The sequence below is a fragment of the Hemitrygon akajei genome, chromosome 13 (genome assembly GCF_048418815.1).
Source record: "Hemitrygon akajei chromosome 13, sHemAka1.3, whole genome shotgun sequence".
In the NCBI taxonomy this organism is placed as follows: domain Eukaryota; kingdom Metazoa; phylum Chordata; class Chondrichthyes; order Myliobatiformes; family Dasyatidae; genus Hemitrygon; species Hemitrygon akajei.
Window position 1 is genome coordinate 49,524,909 of NC_133136.1, and position 18,316 is coordinate 49,543,224.

Below are 18,316 nucleotides of genomic sequence, written 5' to 3' on the forward strand. Positions count from 1 at the left end.
TGTGTTGCTTGGTTTTCCCGCAACTGCAGATTTTCTCGTTTGTAACTTTGAGCAGGCAGCTTAGATGGTTGGTAGGTGCATTTTTTGTAGAAGATAATCAGTTGGTTAAATAGACAGAACGATAGCATACAGTTCTGAATCTTCAAACATGAGGTGACGCATTTAGGGTGGACTAATATGGCTAGGATATACACAATAAATGGTAGAGGTCTTGGAAGCACTAGCAGATGGTGGGGGGGGGGGTGAAATCTTGGCATAAATATCCAAAAGATCCCCAAAAGCAGCAGCACAGATAGACAAGGTAGTTAAGGAGGGATATGGGATCATTGCATTCGCTGGCCAGGGCACAGAATATAAGAGTGACAAATCATAGCTATTTGTTAGGGCATAGTTCTGGTTACAACACTCTAGGAAAGATGTGATTGCACTGGATGGAGTGTGGACAAGATTCACCAAGATGATGCCTGAGATGGAGCATTTTAGCTTGGTGGAGAGATTGAAGTATGCTGTATGCCTTCTTTACCTTCCTATCTACTGTATTTGTGTTGGCACTTTTAGCGAGCAGTGGACATGCACGCCAACATCCCTCTATATTTCAATGTTCCCAGGGGTCCTGCCAGTTGCTGAATTCTTTCCCCTTAACTTTGATCTCCCAAAGTGCAATGCCCCACATTTGTCCAGGTTAAATTCCATCTGCTATTTCTCTGACCACATTTCCAAATGGTCCATATGCTACTGAATCCTTTGACAACATTCTTCATTGTCCACAACTGCCATTTTTTGTGTTATCTGCAAATGTACTGATCAGGCTACATTTTCATCCAAATCATTTATAATAAAAAAAAGTCAATGTCCTTCTGAAATACGACTGGTCACAGATCTCCAGTCAGAATAATACTTTTCCACCATGACCCATCATCTATGGCTAAACTAAATTTGAATCCAATCTACTAAGGTTGTATATATCCCATAATCTCTTGGAGTAATTTGCCATGTAGGGCTTTGTCAAAAATTTTACTAAAATCCATTATACACCATCCACTACCCTATCCTTAATGACCTATGTCACCTCCTCAAAAATAAAAATTCTATCATGTTTGTGAGACATGATCTCCCTATCACCTACACAAAGCTACGCTATCCTCAATAAATCCATGCTCTTCCAGATGCAAGTAGATCTTCTCCACAAGAAACTTCTACAATGGGGGACATCACGTGATGACGTAGGATCGAGACGCAGGGACCCAGCCCTCCCGTAAAAAGTTAATAAATTAATGTTTAAATGAAGAAAAGTTAGGCAATACTTTCTAAAAGTTACTTATAAACGACTCCGGACTGTGTCAAGCTATGCCTCAAGGAAGGAAGATGAAGAAAACTAATACCGGGAAGACTACGCAAGTTGGAACAAGAACAAGGCCCACGTCTACCGAGGAACCGCGGTCTCAGGTACATTATATCACCGGCGATACGGAACAGGAGACTGTGGCAACATTGGCCACAGGAAAAGACCACCGTGAGCTCCGCAAATGCGAAGGATGGAGCATGCGCAAACGGGAGCAACAAGAACTACAAAGCCCAGCTACCACTGCAACTGAAAGTGATAGCGAATCGGAGGGAGAGTTAAATCTCTCGGAAGGATCAGCTGAAGGTGGTAGAAGTCCTTCTAGAAATATAGAAAAGACTTTGAGGCAAATAATGCGTAAATTAGACACATTAAAAGTAATTAAAAATAATCAAAAAAGACTCGAAAAAAAAATGACCAAAATGGAGATTATGCTTGATAAAACGACAAAGAGACAGAAAAAGATGGGAAAAAGAATTAAGGACTTGGAAACTATAACGGAAGACATGGTTGAAAGAATGGACAAAATAGAAAAGGAAAATACTGCTTGGACATCAGAAAGAAAACAATTTATGGAAAAAATTGATAAGCTTGAAAATCTCAGTAGACGAAATAATATTAAAATTGTTGGACTTAAAGAAGATATAGAAGGAGAAGATCCAATAAATTTTTTTCAAAACTGGATCCCTAAAAAATTGAAAATGGAAAGAGAAACTCCAATTGAGATTGAAAGGGCGCATAGATCTTTAAGGTCAAGACCTCGAGCTGATCAAAACCCACGATCAATTTTGATAAAATGCTTACGATACCAAGACAAAGAAAAGATCCTGAAGGCCGCTGCCCAATGTGCCAAAAATAGAAACGGGCCACTGATGATAGCAGGGAAACCAGTTCTATTTTATCCTGATATAAGTTACAACCTGTTGAAGAGAAAGAAGGAATTTAACCCAGTGAAAAAAGCCTTATGGGAAAAGGGTTATAAATTTACAATGCGTCATCCAGCAACACTGATAATTTTTTTGGAGGAGGGAAATTTTTCTTTTTCCGATTATCGAAAAGCGGAGGAGTTTGTACAAGAACTTCCATCTATTCGCTAATTACACATAGAGGCTTCCAAACGTAATGGATTAAAGATGAAGATTGACCCAAGGAACAGAAGGAATGGACATTTATGGATATTATAGAAGAGAAAAGCAAAATTTTAGAAATACTAAATGAGAATAGTATTTTTTTTTCTCTTATACATATACTTTTCTATGTTGCGGGGGGGCTGGGAGGCTGTGGATCGGTTACTGCGGGATTCACGTGTGTAATCATGGCGGTTGCCATGACCCGTACAGCAGAGGGGGGTAATGTTGTGATTTTTCTCCACAACATTAGTAGGGGGGTATTTTGTTTTTTTTTCTTTATATTTTAATTTTTTTCTATCTTTTTGCCTGGATGATTGGTGAGGACACACATAGCAACATGGAGATTTTTATAAAGATTTCCCAGGATACCACAAAAGTGGAAAGATTAGGTATTATTATAGATTGGAGTAATATAATAATAAAAAATAATGACTAATCTACTAAATTTTTTAAGTTTTAATGTTAATGGGCTTAATGGGCCAGTAAAAAGAAAAAGGATTTTAACATATATTTAAAAAAAATGAGAACTCCATGGAGCATGTGGGGATCTTCCAACATCCAGGCATTCCCTTTTATTTTCTTTCTTATTTCTTTAATAGGGATGTTAGGGGGGAGGGGTTAAGGGGAGGGGGGCTGGGTAACATTTTTTTTATACACATTTATTCTGTAACTATTTGAAAACAATAAAAAAAATATTTAAAAAAAAAAAAAAAAAAAAAGAAACTTCTACAATAATTTCCCTAATGCTAACGTAAGGCTTACCAGCCTATAATTTCCTGGTTGGTTTCTAATGTCCTTCTTAAATATTAGCTATTCTCAGATACCCTTGAGGCCTCATAGAACCATAGAACATCACAGCACAGAAACAGGCTTTTTGACCCTTCTTGTCTGTGCCGAACCATTTTTCTGCCTAGTCCCAATGATCTGCAACTGGCCCATATCCCTCCATACACCTCTCATCCATGTACCTGTCCAAGTTTTTCTTAAATGTTAAAAGTGAGCCCGCATTTACCACTTCATCTGGCAGTTCATTCCACACTCCCACCACTCTCTGTGTGAAGAAGCCCCCCCCCCAATGTTCCCTTTAAACTATTCCCCCTTCACCCTTAATCCACATCCTTTGTTTTTTTTTCTCCCCTAGCCTCAGTGGAAAAAGCCTGCTTGCATTCACTCTATCTATACCCATAATAATTTTATATACCTCTATCAAATCTCCCCTCATTCTTCTACACTCCAGGGAATAAAGTCCTAACCTATTCAATCTTTCTCTGTAACTCAGTTTCTCAAGTCCCGGCAACATCCTTGTAAACCTTCTCTGCATTCTTTCAACCTTATTAATATCCTTCCTGTAATTCGGTGACCAAATCATCTGTGGCTGAAAAGGTTTTAGACCATATCAATCTCCCTTCCTTCCTCACTTAATAGCTCCTGAAGAGTATCAAAGTAAACAAGTCTCTAGGGCCATTAGAATTTCAACATCCCTGATCTAGCTATCTGCCATGTCCTTCTCATTGGAGAATTTCTGTATCTCTTTAGTAAACAGGCAAGTAAAAATATAAGCTGTCAATGTAGTGGAAGAAGAGTTGGAGCCTTACCGGGAAAGAATTAGAACATGGACTGTTCTACGTAGCCAATGCAAGGTCAGCCCATGGCCACCCCACGAGACTGGAGAAAGTGGGAGGAACTGAAGGAAAAATTGTTGAGAGTGAGGAGCAGTTCTGCCAGGAGCAGGGTGCTGGTGGAGGTGAACTGGTTAGAAAAAAGTCCAGGAATTTGACAGTGGCAGATTCAGTCAATTGGCTAAAGATGGCCTTGTTTTCAAATTACAACAGAGAAGCCTCAAAATAATGGTCATGCATAGAAGTTTAAATAGAAAAAGAATTTAAATTAGTATAATTTAGGAAATAAAAGAAATTGCGAATTCCGTAAACAGGCGCTGCACATACTGTTAAACATATTTTATGGATAAGCCACTTCCTCACAGCCATTACACAATTTTACACATGATCAGATGAAATAAGTTCAACTTGATTACAAAATTATTTTGTACATGAAATATTCCAACTGAGAGTGGGGAAAGGAGCAGAGATTCTGCATTATATAGGAATGCTCTATCAAAAGTTATTCCAATGATGTAATCACAAGTTGGACTTTTATTTTCATACCTTGTTGACAAAGCACAGAGTGATCCCACAGCAACCAGGTATTTTGCAGGGCCCCAGCCGACATACTCAAAGGCAACAGGAAGTGGACTCCGAGCATCCAGCAAGTAGTATGGCATCATGAGGGTCAGTGCAGCAGAAACTCCAAAGTAAGCCAGGAAGCACACCAAAAGGGAAGTCACAATTCCAATGGGAATAGCCTTTTGAGGATTTTTCACCTCTTCACCTAAAATGGTAACACAGAACATTTTGTGGCTTGTGTACAAATAATTACTACTGAACAGTGAACCTTGTTGATTGGTTAAAGGTCAGTAAAGAGCAAGATATTTCACAGAGCTGCCCTCCATCATGTTATTTTGGCAGAAGTGCAATAATGGATGTTTATGTTACAAGCAATGAATTTTTGATGGTGATTGCACTGCCCTTTCGATAATAAATAGAGGTTAGATACTTTCACTTGGATCAAACGAGCAGCGATGCAAATGAGGAAAAACAGTAACACTGGATGAGGGAGCCGAACATCTGACTTTTTCTGTAGCAATGACAAGATGGGAGAGATGGCAAGTAATGCCATGTTTATAACATAAATGAACAGTTAATCAATTTTGTAATGAAATTAACTTCTATCCAAAAGAAGCAGAATTTCAAGGATAGCATAAAATTTAAATTTATGGGGCATACATGCACACAGAAGCAAAAAGGATACATTTACATTCAATAACCTGGTAGTTCCCTGTGAATTTGATAATAAAAGTCCATCCTTTTCTTTCTAAATTTAGGAATCAAGTACAATTCTTTTTGGTACACAAGTTTCATTTGACAAAAGGGAAACATCATTTTGGAGATGTGTTCTTGTGCCGGCTGAGCAGGAAAAAGGCAATCATACTTGTATTGTGAAGTTACTGGAACAAAACATTGTATGGGCAATTGGAAACCTTACTTTTAAAATATCCATGTTTTACTTCACCTGTTAAGCAGTCATCTTACTCAAAAGCACGTGACAAGAAACAACAATGATTTTTAAGTTCAGAAAAGTAATTATGCATACAAGATCCTCCTCAAATAACAGTCATAGCCCTTAAGTGCACATCATTAGTGGAGTTCAGTTATATTTGAGTTCTCTCAACAAGTAGGAAGTCATATACAAAGAGAGCAACTAGAGTGAATAATGATTAGGGTATTAATGCCCAAATTCATGCACTCTTTGTCTATGCTGCTCTAGTAGAGTGTGAAATCACTGGATTTGCCTCTGGAAATGTCCAAAAACTTCCACTGCATATAGTAGGTTATTGTTACATAAAGAAATAAATTCAATAATGATGTGATAAATAAAAAGCTGGCTCTTACCTGTAGTGGCAATACAGTCAAACCCAACGAAAGCATAGAAACAGGTAGCAGCACCAGCTAATGTTCCACTTAATCCATATGGTGTAAAGCCACCCACACCATAAATGCTGGTGACATTCTCTGCAGATGAATTGCTATGAAATAGAGACAGAATATACATTTTGTTTGCCCTATAAACTCAACCTTACTCAGATAAAAATATCAAACACAAGATATTTCACTTGCATGGGATTTAATTAAATTCGTGTCTGTATGATGAAACATTTCCACTTTATGTCAGCTTGTTTGAAACCAATATAGAATGACACAATTACATAGTTTAAATAGTTAATACTTTTAGCATGATATAATCACTGATTTTGTTACTTATTTTGGAACTGTTGATTTTGTTCTAACAATTCTCTAGCTGGCACCAAGCTGGTGTGAGACATCTCACTGCCCTCAGGTTGTAGAAAAAACAATCCGCTCCTTTATTTGAAAGGAATGATAATCAATATGGGTTTAAGAAGTCGAGTCCAGCAATGCACGCCACATGCCAACAAATGTTTGTGCATGCCATTTTGGGCACAGATGCCACAGGTTTGCCATCACTAACTCTGTGCTTTATGTTTTTAAAAAATCCAACAATTTCTAAAAATTTTAGTCCTTTGAAGTTAAAGTATACAATACAAAAATATGTCTGGGTCAATGTTGTTTTTGTATTAAAACCATAAGACATAGGAGCAGAATTAGGCCATTCAGCCCATCAAGTCTGCTCCTCCATTTCATCATCATCCCTCTCAACCCCTTCTCCCCATCACTTTTGACACCATTCCTTGGGCACCACAGCGATGTAGAGGTTATCGCGACCCTTTTACAGCTTGGGAATTGAGTTTGGAGCTCAATCCTGGTGTCTTCTAAGAGTTTATACATCCTGCCTGTGGAGCGTGTAGGTTTTCCCTGGGTGTTCCTGTTTCCTCACAAAGTCCAAAGTAGTACTGTGTAGGTTAACTGGTCATTGTAAATTGCCCTGCGATTGGGTTAGTGTTAAATTGGGATTGCCAGGGGTGGGGGGGGGGGAGGGGGAATGATTGCTGGTTAGTGTGGCTAATGGGTTGGAAAGACCCATTCAGCACTGTACATCTAAATTAAAGATATAATCCAGAACCTTTCAACCTCTGCTTAAAATATACCCAAGGACTTGGTCCCCACTGCCGTCTGTGGCAATGAATTCCACAGATTCACCACCCTCTGACTAAAGAAATTCCCTTCATCTCCATTCTAAGTGGATATCTCTCTATTCTGAGCCTGTGGCTTCTGGTCGTAGATTCACACACAATAGAAAACATCCTCTCCACATTCACTCTATCGAGGTCTTTTAACATTTGGTAGGTTTTAGTGAGGTCACCCCTCATTCTTGTGAATTCCACTGGATCTCATCTAATGACCCTTTCATTCATGGTATTATTCTCATGAACCTCCTCTGAACCTACTCCACTGTCAGCACGTTCTTTCTTTGATAAGGGGACAAAAACTGCCCAGAATACTCTAAATGAGGCCTTACCACTGCCTTATAAAGCGTAAACATTACATGCTAGTCATCTTGAAATGAATGCTAACACTACATTTGCTCTCTTGACCACTGACTAGATCTGTAAATCAACCTTTAGGGAATACTGTACAAGGACTCCCAAGTCCCTTTGCACCTCGGGAGTTTTGAATTTTCTTTCATTTAGAAAAGAGCCTACCCTTTCATTTCTTCTACCAAAGTGCAAAACCATACACTTCCAAACACTGTATTCCATCTGCCACTTTTTTTGCCCAGTCTCCCAATCTGTTTAAGATTTTCTGTAGCCTCTCTGCTTATTCAACACTACATGCCTGTCCACCTATCTTCTGCCCCCAACACTCAAATTTCTGGCATACTGCTAGTGTCTTCCAGTGAAGACTGATGCAAAATACTCAAGTTTGTCTGCTATTTCTTTGCCCCCCATTACTACCTCTGCAGTGTCATTTTCCAAGCAGTCTGATATCCACTTCACCTCTCTTTTACTCAGAAAGGCAGTGTCCATTATTAATGACCTCTAGCACCCAGGGCGTGACCTTTCCTCACTGTTACCATCAGGAAGGAGGTACAAAAGCCTGAAGGCACACACTCAGTGATTCAGGAACAACTTCTTCCTCTCTCCTATCCGATTCCTAAATGGTCATTGAATCTTTGGACACCACCTCACTTTTTAAAACAAAATAATGTATTTCTGTTTTTGCACATTATTTTAATCTATTCAATATACACAATTGATTTACTTGTTCATTATTATTTCTTTCCTCTCTGCTGGATTATGTATTGCATTGAACTGTTGCTGCTAAGTTAACAAATTTCACATCACATGCCAGTGATAATAAACACGATTCTGATTCTGAATTGCCTCCCGTTGGTTTTTAAAAGCTTCCCAATCCTCTAACTTCCTACTAATGTTTGCTATACTATATGCTCTTTCTTTTACTTTTATGCTGTCTTGGACTTCCCTTGTCAGCCACTGTTGCCCCATCCTCCCTTTAGAGTACCTCTGTCTTTGGGATAATTCCAACCAGCGCCTTCCAAAGTTAACCCCAGAAACACCAGCCATTGCTGTTCTGCCATCATCCCCACTCATGTCTCCTTCCAATCCACTTTGGCCAGCTCCTCTCTCATGCCTCTGTAATTCCCTTTACTCCACTGCAATACTGATACATCTGACTATCTTCTCCCTCTCAAACTGCAGGATGAATTCTATCATATTATGATCCTTGCCTCCTAAGAGTTTCTTCACCTTAAGCTCCCTAATCAAATCTGATTCATTACACAACAGCCAATCCAGAGTTGCCTTTCCCCTAGAGGGCTCAATCACAAGCTGCTCTAAAAGGTCAGCATGTACAAATTCCATCTCTTGGGATCCAACACCAACTTGATTTTCCCACAATCTACCTGCATATTGAAATCCCCCATGACTATTGTAACATTGCCCTTTTTAAATCCCTGCTGTAATTTGTACCCCACATCCTGGCTACAGTTCAGAGGCCTGTAAATAACTCCCAGAGCCATTTTACCCATGCAGTTGTTTTTTTTAAAAAAAACTTTACCCACAAGGATCCTACATCTTCCAATCCTACAACTAGGCCCAGGACACAGCCTCAAGATTTGGGGGAGTAGATTTAGGATGGAGATGAGGAGGAACTGCCTTTCCCAGAAAGTGCTGAATCTGATCAATTCCTTACCCAATGAAGCAGTGGAGGTTACCTTAGTAAATATATTTAAGGCAAGGTTGGATAGATTTTTGCATAGTAGGGGAATTAAAGGTTATGGGGAAAAGGCTGGTTGGTGGAAACAAGTCCATGGCCAGATCAGCCATGATCTTATTGAATGGCATAACAGGCCTACTCCTGCTCCTATTTCTTATGTTCTATGTCACCTCTTTCTAAGAATTTTTTTTAAACCAACAGAGCACTCCACCCCCTCTGCTTACCAGCTTGTCTTTTTTGATACAAAGTGTATTCTTGCATATTAAGTTCCCAACTATGATCTTCACAACTCAGTGATGCCCATGAAGTCATACCTGCCAATCTCCAACTGTGCTACATTATTACCTTTTCCCATATACTACGTGCATTTAAATACAAAACCTTCAGTCCTATATTTCTCACCTTTTCAATCTTGCCCCCACATTGCACTCCCACTCATCCCGCTGACTGCAACTTTGCCCTATCATCTGTCTCTCCTTCCTTACAGCCTCACTACACACTGCATCTATTTGTATTCCAACTGCCCCATCCTCAACTCGATCACTCAGGTTCCCATATACCTGCTCTAAGGACATGGACCTAATGTAGACAAATATGATTCGTGTACTTGAGCAAAATGATTGGCAATGATTGGGTAAGTCAAAGGGACCATTTCTGTGCTCTACTACAATTCTGAGTCTAAAGAAGTGTGGTGCAGTATCTGTGCCATTTTTGGTCCACCAACTCAATAGTATTCCTGTAGGTCTGCTCCACTGCCCCAGATCCCTTTCCAAATATCGACAAAATTTTCCCTTAAAGCAGGGGTGTCAAACTCATTTTAGGTCACGGGCCGGATTGAGCAAAATGCAGCTTCATGCGGGCCGGATCAGTCGGACGCGTGCGAACGCAGCTTTCGTTGCCTCCGTTTTTTCAGGCTGCTCTCATGTGTCTCAGTCTCTGCTATAACTACAAAGTGTTTCACTTTACAAATTCCGTTTCTTATGAAGAAGACTGCCGAATAAACACTAAAAACCCTGAAAACCTGGTACCTGAATAAACTCAGCATTAGCCATATCATACGCCATAGGCGCTTCGTTTACTGGGGCCAGCTTTAATAGTAATTAGATATTATCTCGCGGGCCAAAGATAATTCCACCGCGGGCCTTGAGTTTGACATATATGCCTTAAAGGATTTCCACACCAAAACCCTATAGCAAGCATAGCAACCATCTGTATAAGAAATTTCTCCTAACCTCCCTCCTGGTAATTGGGACCTGAAAATCCCTCATCTTGCTAATGATAGATTCTTTTCCCATACACTCAACAAAACTTCTGGTCATTTAAAACAGCCATTAAATTTCCACTTAACAAACTTACCTTATGGTTGCTGTAACATTGATGAGAAACTCCTTACTGATTTTCCAGTTCTCCGGGTCTCCCTTCACAAACCCCGTAATCATAACAAATACAAGGACCACTATATTGATAGCAGTAAATACTTTGGTGACCCAAGCAGACTCCTTTACACCAAATGACAGAAGACCTAAGATGGATAAAATGTTAAAAAGCATCATCAGTCAGGTCTTTTAGCCACTAATGTAAATCCACAGCAAATACAAAACGGTTCAACCACAATGTTGGTCAATGTTTATTAGCAGAACTAATAAAATGACAGAGGAGCTGGGTACGTCTCATTTCTGTTCCTTGCCAATGTATACAGAAAATTCTACCCAATGCATTTTCACCACCCTCAACACACATCCGCAAAAAAGTTGGAGTCAATGTTTAGGGAACTTCCAGGGTTACTCAAATCTGTCTGATCCATCCCTGGCAGACTTAACAACTGCAACACATAGGTACAGGCGCCATCCTAACGGCCTGAAAATACTGCCTTTCTACATGGCCAGGAGCCCTTAAATTGATTGTTAAAAAAATAGCAATGTTTCTCTTGTACAATGGAGATTAAAATACAAAATCTGCAATCCATCTGTCCTCGTATAAACAACCTAAGGCCTTTCTGTTGTAACAGTGAAGAAATCAATATCATGGTTGTGAAATTTTACTTACATAACCTTCCAAACTTAATTTGAAAGCTGGATTTCAAATAAAATGTTGAATAAATCCAAATCCCACAATAGGTTGAGCAAAAACACTATTAATATTAGTTTAAGGAAATAATCAATTAAAAAAAATCATTTATTACTCAAGAATTTTTAAGCAACAAAATATTGGCCTCAAAATTCTGGTGCATCAACGGAGCACATTGGATTGAATGCAGGGTTACAGTGGAGAGCTTGGGATTCTTAGGGGATCACAAGTCAGATAGTCAGGACTATTGAGGAAAACAGAGGGTTTAAAAGTTCAAATTATTAAGGATCTGAAGGCACTGGAGTGACTTGGCAGGGACTTTGGGAATTACTGCTGATGGGATTGCTACAGTTTTAGTGAAGGAACCAGATGACAAGAGAAAAGGGACTTGCCAAACAGGGTTCCCAATCTACAGTTCTTTTGGCAAAGAAACAAGCTGCCTTGACAATACAAGCAAAGGTTGTTCCAAGGACAATGTTGTTGAAACTCCCCTGTGATGTTCCTATAGGAGTGACGCACACAAGGTTAATACTATCACAAGTGCACACAATGCGAAATAATCGGAAGATACTCCCAGCTGGAAGTGATTGGTCACATTTAAGGAGATAAAATGATCTTAAGTGCTTGGTATTGCACTTCAACACACTTTGGGGAAAAATATTCAATTTTCAGTGCTCAAAATTGAAAAATAAAATATCACATGATTGAATTTCTAATCACACCTCATGAAAAAATCTCGAGTATCTCCTATATATTCTCTTCTTTTTTCCCCCCATGAAGGCCCTGTTTTTAAACAGTTTTGTTCTCTCTCCATTGTCTTATAAAAGGTACGTATAGATTTATTTACTATTTATACTATCATTTGCATCTATTGCCTGTGATATTGCTACAAGATTTTCATCGTACCATACCTCACCGTACTTAGCACATGACAATAAACTTGACTTGATAGACATAATAAACAAGCAGATGACAGCAGTTTTCATGTATCAAGAATCATCTGAAACTGTTCCAAGATCATTTTAAAGTTGGAAAATAAAGTCAATACTGCTTCCCCAAGGATATGCTTCACCTATTAGACTGTAAAAAGGGTAACTATTTCATTGTTTTCTGTCCAAAATAAAAGACCACAGGTTCTCCCTTTATCCTCTTTGCCTTGCTATTTCCATGCCAAACTCTCATTTTAAAGAAAACACAAATGACTTATCCATTCATGCACAGCATTCCAAATCTCCTCACGTAAAAATGATTTTCATTATATCATACTTCCTTCATTTACAAGTGAACTTAAATCTGTGATCCTTTTGCATCCAGCACGGTTCAAACTCACCCCTCACTTTGCAATCAGTGCTGGCCAATATTGTTTCCGCTTATGTCCCAGCTCAGTTACATAGAGCAGCTGCTGGTGGAAAGATGTTGGGCCTCTTCACTGAATCTGTCACTAGAGTGAATGAACTCATTCATTCCTTGCCAGAATAGCTCGCTTGCAAAACTGCTGATAACAACTTGCCCAAGTGCGGCTACACAGCAAAGCTTATTCCTGATATCCTGAGATGGCTTTTCATGTACTATCATATAAAAAATTATGCCTGCATGAAAACTATCTGAACAACAATCTTTTGATACATGGAACCCAAACCATAGGGACAGGCCGTATGGCCTACTGCACATGTTCTACATCACTTTATTCCCTGCCTGTTCCTGTATCTTAAACATCGCTATCATATCTGGCATCTATTACTCTGTTTTAAAAAAGCTTGCCTCATAAATCTCCTTCAAAATTCCCCCTCTCATCCACAGCCATGTTCTCCAATATTTGACATATCCACCACGACTACCTACCTAATATCTGGTCATCTGGTATTCTATCAGGTTGGCACTGAATATCTGACACCTGACTAAAAACAATTCAAGTTGTTTCCATACAGCAAATTATTTTAGGTTGCATGTCAATATCTTAAGCTAGAAATTTACATCTTAGATATATTTTAATTGTTTTGTCTGGAAATAAATACACAATTCATTATGATATATGTTTCAGTCTACTGGATAAAGGCAGCTTATTGTACAACCTTAATGTAATTATACCTGATAATATTAATATCAGACACACAGCAAAGAAGTCAGGGTATTCTGCCAATCCTGGTGAATGCATCCTGAAGTATGTGCCAAAAAATACTCCAATTTGTTTGCCAAGAAGTTCATCAAAGGTACCACTCCAAGCCCTGGCAACACTTGACGTACCTCAATACAAAGACAATGTGAAAAAGTAATTAAATCAAACTGTGGATGATCAAACATGTAAGGTAATTATCAGATGAATAATTACTGCACAGATCTTGATACAATTCCAAACATCCATATTGCTTCTATTTAAATTCCATGTGAGGGTTATATTTGATTTCTGGAACTATTATTATTTTACACACACTATAATCATTGCACTAAAGAGGTTAATGCTCAAATATGCTCCTGTAAACCTGCCACATCTTCTACAAACATGTGAATTTAAACAAAGATCAAAATGCAAAATAGTAACATAGTATAAATGCTTTCATTTTTAAGGAAATATTAATATTTCAACAGTTCCATAATCATTATAATCAATCATTAATCTGACCGCTCACACATCAAAAAGAAATATAATATAAACTAAGGATTTGTACAATTGTATACTACTATAATTTCCATTATTATTCAATGTGTTCAATTTTTTGCATTGAAAATTCTAGCTCAGTAATAGTGTTAAATGATTTCAAATGAACTAGCAAATAATATACTGGAAAAATCAGATTTCAAAGTCAAGATTTATTAAATATTCCTTTTAAGTGTTAAGGATTAAGCATTCCAGGCAGATCAAAAAGATAAAGCCAGTGCCAAACTGTTCTCAAGCAGGTGATGGTGAGCCATCTCCTTTTACCAGCCTGTGAGAAAGTATTCCCAAACCACTATTGTACAAGGATGGTAAAATTTTGACTAATGCCAATAGAACAATTAGTAATACATTTTCTAATTAGGTTAGTGTGCAGTTTGAGGGGATCCAGCAAGTGGTGGTACTTCTAAGCACCTGCTGACCTTGACTTTGAGTTTGCAGGTTTTAAAGTAGGACAGAGATTCAAAAGCACTTTTCGTGGATGGTATACAGTGACGTCATGACATTGGCAATGACGGACAAAACAATGAAGACATGTCAGTCAAACCAGTTGGATACCTTAAGATTCTTAAGTGTTATTGAAGGTGCATTCGATCAGGTACATAAAGATTATGCCATCAAGTTCCCGTGTCTTGTAGACAGTGAAAATATTTGGGATGTCAAAAGGCAAATTATTTGCCACAGAATGTCTGAGTTCTGACATGCTCTTGCATCTGTATGACTGTCCAGTTAGATTTCCAGTTAAATGTATTGTAAAAGTTTACCTTTCATAATCATTATGAAAATACCAAATACAATGGATTCCAGTTAATTGAGACACATTGGGACCAGTACATTTTGGCACAATTAAGAGACTGTCCCAATTAGCGAATTTTCAAGGGAATAGTTAAAAAGGTATAAAAAAGAAACTACCATTTAACTGAGTAACAAATTATGTATTTAAATGAAATACATAACAAATCAGAACACTACCAATACTACTACAGTACTATAAAGCTGTTAGTTCCCAATAGCTACCAGAGGAATTCATCCTGTGTACACTGCTGTGTTCTTCTGATTGTTCTTCTAAATGAAGAAAATTAGCACAGACACCTAGTGCAGACAATGGACTGCCTTTTTACAGTGCTTTCAATGAATGCATCCTCCAAGTCTTCATTGTAACATTCAAGATGGTTGTCAATACTGCCGTATTCTTGGTAGTTCCTAACCTTAATCAGTGACAAAAATCACTGCTTTTTGAAAACACGCACACACAAGACTGGCACTATTTAAAAGCTGTTCACTGTAAGCACAGTGCAGTGTCTAATGGCCATGCAAACGCACAAGACTGGCACTATTTAGAAACCATTTAGCAAAATTCTCCTGTCCTAATTAAGCAGGATAATGTCCCTAATAAACAACGGGAATCCCAGCTATTTTCTCAACTAGCTTTTGTTCTTTAAGAGTTGTCCTGTGCTCGCTTCGGCAGCACATATACTAAAATTGGAACGATACAGAGAAGATTAGCATGGCCCTGCGCAAGGATGACACGCAAATTCATGAAGCGTTCCATATTTTAAAAAAAAGAGTTGTCCTGAATAAGTGGCTGTCCCAATTAACCAATGGCCTAATTAACTGGAATCCACTGAATTCAGAAATTCATTGTAATCTGTTCCAGATAGGAACATTGCCTTAATAATAAAGAATATATTGCTAACAAATGCAAAAGGAAAACACTGGTATGAATAGAAGATTGACTCGCAGAAGACAAACAGTCAGAATAAAGGCCTATTCTGGTTGGCTGCTGGTGATGACTGGTGTTCTATAGGGGTCAGTATTGGGTCAGCTTCTTTTTACAACTATTTGGATGACAGAACTGATGGCTTTGTGGCCACATTTGGAGATAATACAAAGATTGCTGGATGGGTAGGTAGTGTTGAGGAAGCAGGGATTCTACAGATCTTACAACAGTGGAATTATGAACTATGGATTGTCAGACAATCAACATAACCAACAGAGGAACACAAGCAATGATTACAACAAAGCTTTGCCAACTAGTCTATATAAAAAAAATGAATGGTTCATCTTCCCTGGTCCAAAACAGTTGTGTTTTTTTTAAAGCATATACTTCTACTGCACTTTTCAGCAAAACAAAAAAATCCAAGTTTTAGAAATGAAAAATAGAATCTAATTTATAATATGTAAAAACACTTACCAATGACATAAGAAAGAATCAAATTCCAGCCTGTGATGAATGCACAGAGTTCACCAACAGTCACATAACTGTATAAATATGCAGAACCAGTCTTTGGAACACGAGCTCCAAACTCTGCATAGCAGAGCCCTGCCATCACCGAAGCCAATGCAGCAATTAGGAAAGAGATGATAATGCTGGGCCCAGAATCCCATTTCGCGACCTCACCAGCTAAAACATAAACACCTGCACCAAGAGTGCTGCCAACTCCCAGTGCAATCAAGTCTACAGTGGTCAAACAACGGCATAGCTTGGATTCTTCAAGGCCACTCTGGCTTATAATCTTTCTACGAACCAAACATCGAGTGAAGGACAGGACTGAGCCACAACGTATCATCTTTGAAGAGGATAGCTGAAACAAAGAAAAATATTTTAGAACTGATAGATAGGCAAACATTTCTGGTTCTTTAATTCCTTTTACATGAAATAAGGTTTCATTAATTAGTCATCATAAATACTGCTCAAGAACTTAATTCACATTTTATGAATGATCACACCACTATATTTCAAACTTAGTTATTGTTAAACACAACTAATTTCAACAACCTTGCTCAACAAACATTGATAAAACACTGCCAGCAAAATTACATCAGATCCCATTATCTACATAGGAACCTGTTCAAAGCTTCTTGCGCCAGGATTTCAGTGGCAGAGACTTCTGCAAATGCTGGAAATATTGAGCAATCTCCAGCCTTTGTGTGGTAACTCAGCAGGCCAGGCAATATCCATGGGGGGAAAAAATGTTTTTGGGCTGAGTCTCTACATTAGGACTAGTCTTGGCCCTTAATGACAACTATTTATTTCCCTCCATAGTTGCTGCCTGACCTGCTAAACTTCTCCAGCATTTGTGTGTGTTGTGTCAGGATTTACCTGATACAGAAATAGCACTAGTTGATTAACATGTGTTTTGATGTTTTTGTACAATATTTAAATATTTAATTGTTTGTTATTTTAAATTTAATATTACTAACAATACTTTAACACTTTTCACTATTTCAATTTTTAAGATTTGTTGAGAGACTGGTCATGCTACGCTTTAACTCCACCCTCCCAGATAATCCTGACCTACAGTTTGCCTACCATTGAAACAGGACTATGGGAAAAATACAGTTACAAGTAAATCCAGTAAGCCTTTCCAAAAGGAAAATTTTTGGCCAGTGATGAGATTGCAGAACATGCTATCATCACACTGTGCACTTCTCTTTATTGTGATGTTAAACACTACATATTACAGCTAATTCATCAAATGTGTTCTATTTATGTTTAATCTTTCTCTCAAGTAGAAATGCATGGGATTAAGGAGGCTCATGTGAAACAATTGCCTGCTGAAACCAGTTGGACTAAATGGGCTGTAGACCTGACGTAAGTTACACAAAATATTTTTGAACAGGTTTGTTTTAAGGTGATACGAGGTATGCTAATTTTATTTGTAGCATGCGGGCGTGACTAACAAGACAATTCTTAACCAGGCTCTGAGAAAGCAATGGCAATACACCTCTTGACTGGCAGAACATTTCTCTACAATCCACACAAAATTTGGTCAATCAATGCCAACAAACTATTCATTAACTTCAATAAATCAATTCTGTGCCCTGCACTGTCTTTACATACTCAACAGAAGTTACCAAAAAAAAGAAATGAGGCAGAAATCCCAAATGATCTTTTCTTTTCCAAACAACCACAACAGTGTACACAGAGGCCCATTATACTGTTTGGCAATCTGCTCTTTAACTCAGTATAGTCTAGTGGCTAAAATCTGGGCCCTGATAGCTCATCAAGTTTATCCAAAATAGCCGAACCATTTCAACCAACTACATGCAAATGTTCCGTTGTTTAAAAAAGGTTCCAAAAGTAAACCAGGTAATTACAGGCCAGTGAGCCTGACATCAGAAGTGGGTAAATTATTGGAAGGTGTTCTGAGAGATCAGATATATAAGTATTTGGACAGCCAAGGGCTGATTAAGGATAGTCAGCATGGCTTTGTGCGTGGTAGATTGTACTTAACGAATCTTGTAGAGTTTCTCAAGGAGGTTACCACAAAAATAGATGAAGGAAAGGTTGTGGATGTTGTATACATAGACTTTAGTAAGAAATTTGATAAGATCCCACATGGGATGTTAG

At 38.3% G+C, this 18,316-nt stretch overlaps 1 protein-coding gene and 1 non-coding gene across 10 annotated transcripts in view; one reads left to right on the plus strand and one right to left on the minus strand.

Moving 5' to 3' along the window:
* slc7a2 (solute carrier family 7 member 2) overlaps positions 1-18,316 on the minus strand; it is a 131,229-nt gene that overhangs the window by 33,214 nt on the left and 79,699 nt on the right. For all 9 annotated transcript variants that reach the window (XM_073064579.1, XM_073064577.1, XM_073064582.1 and 6 more), the window contains 5 exons: positions 16,157-16,547; positions 13,398-13,553; positions 10,599-10,764; positions 5,982-6,115; positions 4,638-4,860 (listed from right to left, as the gene is read on the minus strand). In XM_073064579.1, the coding sequence (XP_072920680.1) occupies positions 4,638-4,860; positions 5,982-6,115; positions 10,599-10,764; positions 13,398-13,553; positions 16,157-16,532 (1,055 nt within the window). In that variant the 5' untranslated portion in view covers positions 16,533-16,547. Of the gene's footprint in view, positions 1-4,637; positions 4,861-5,981; positions 6,116-10,598; positions 10,765-13,397; positions 13,554-16,156; positions 16,548-18,316 lie in introns of those variants that run through there.
* LOC140738155 (U6 spliceosomal RNA) lies at positions 15,415-15,520 on the plus strand. Its single transcript, XR_012101320.1, has one exon. It is a non-coding gene; the product is annotated as a U6 spliceosomal RNA (small nuclear RNA).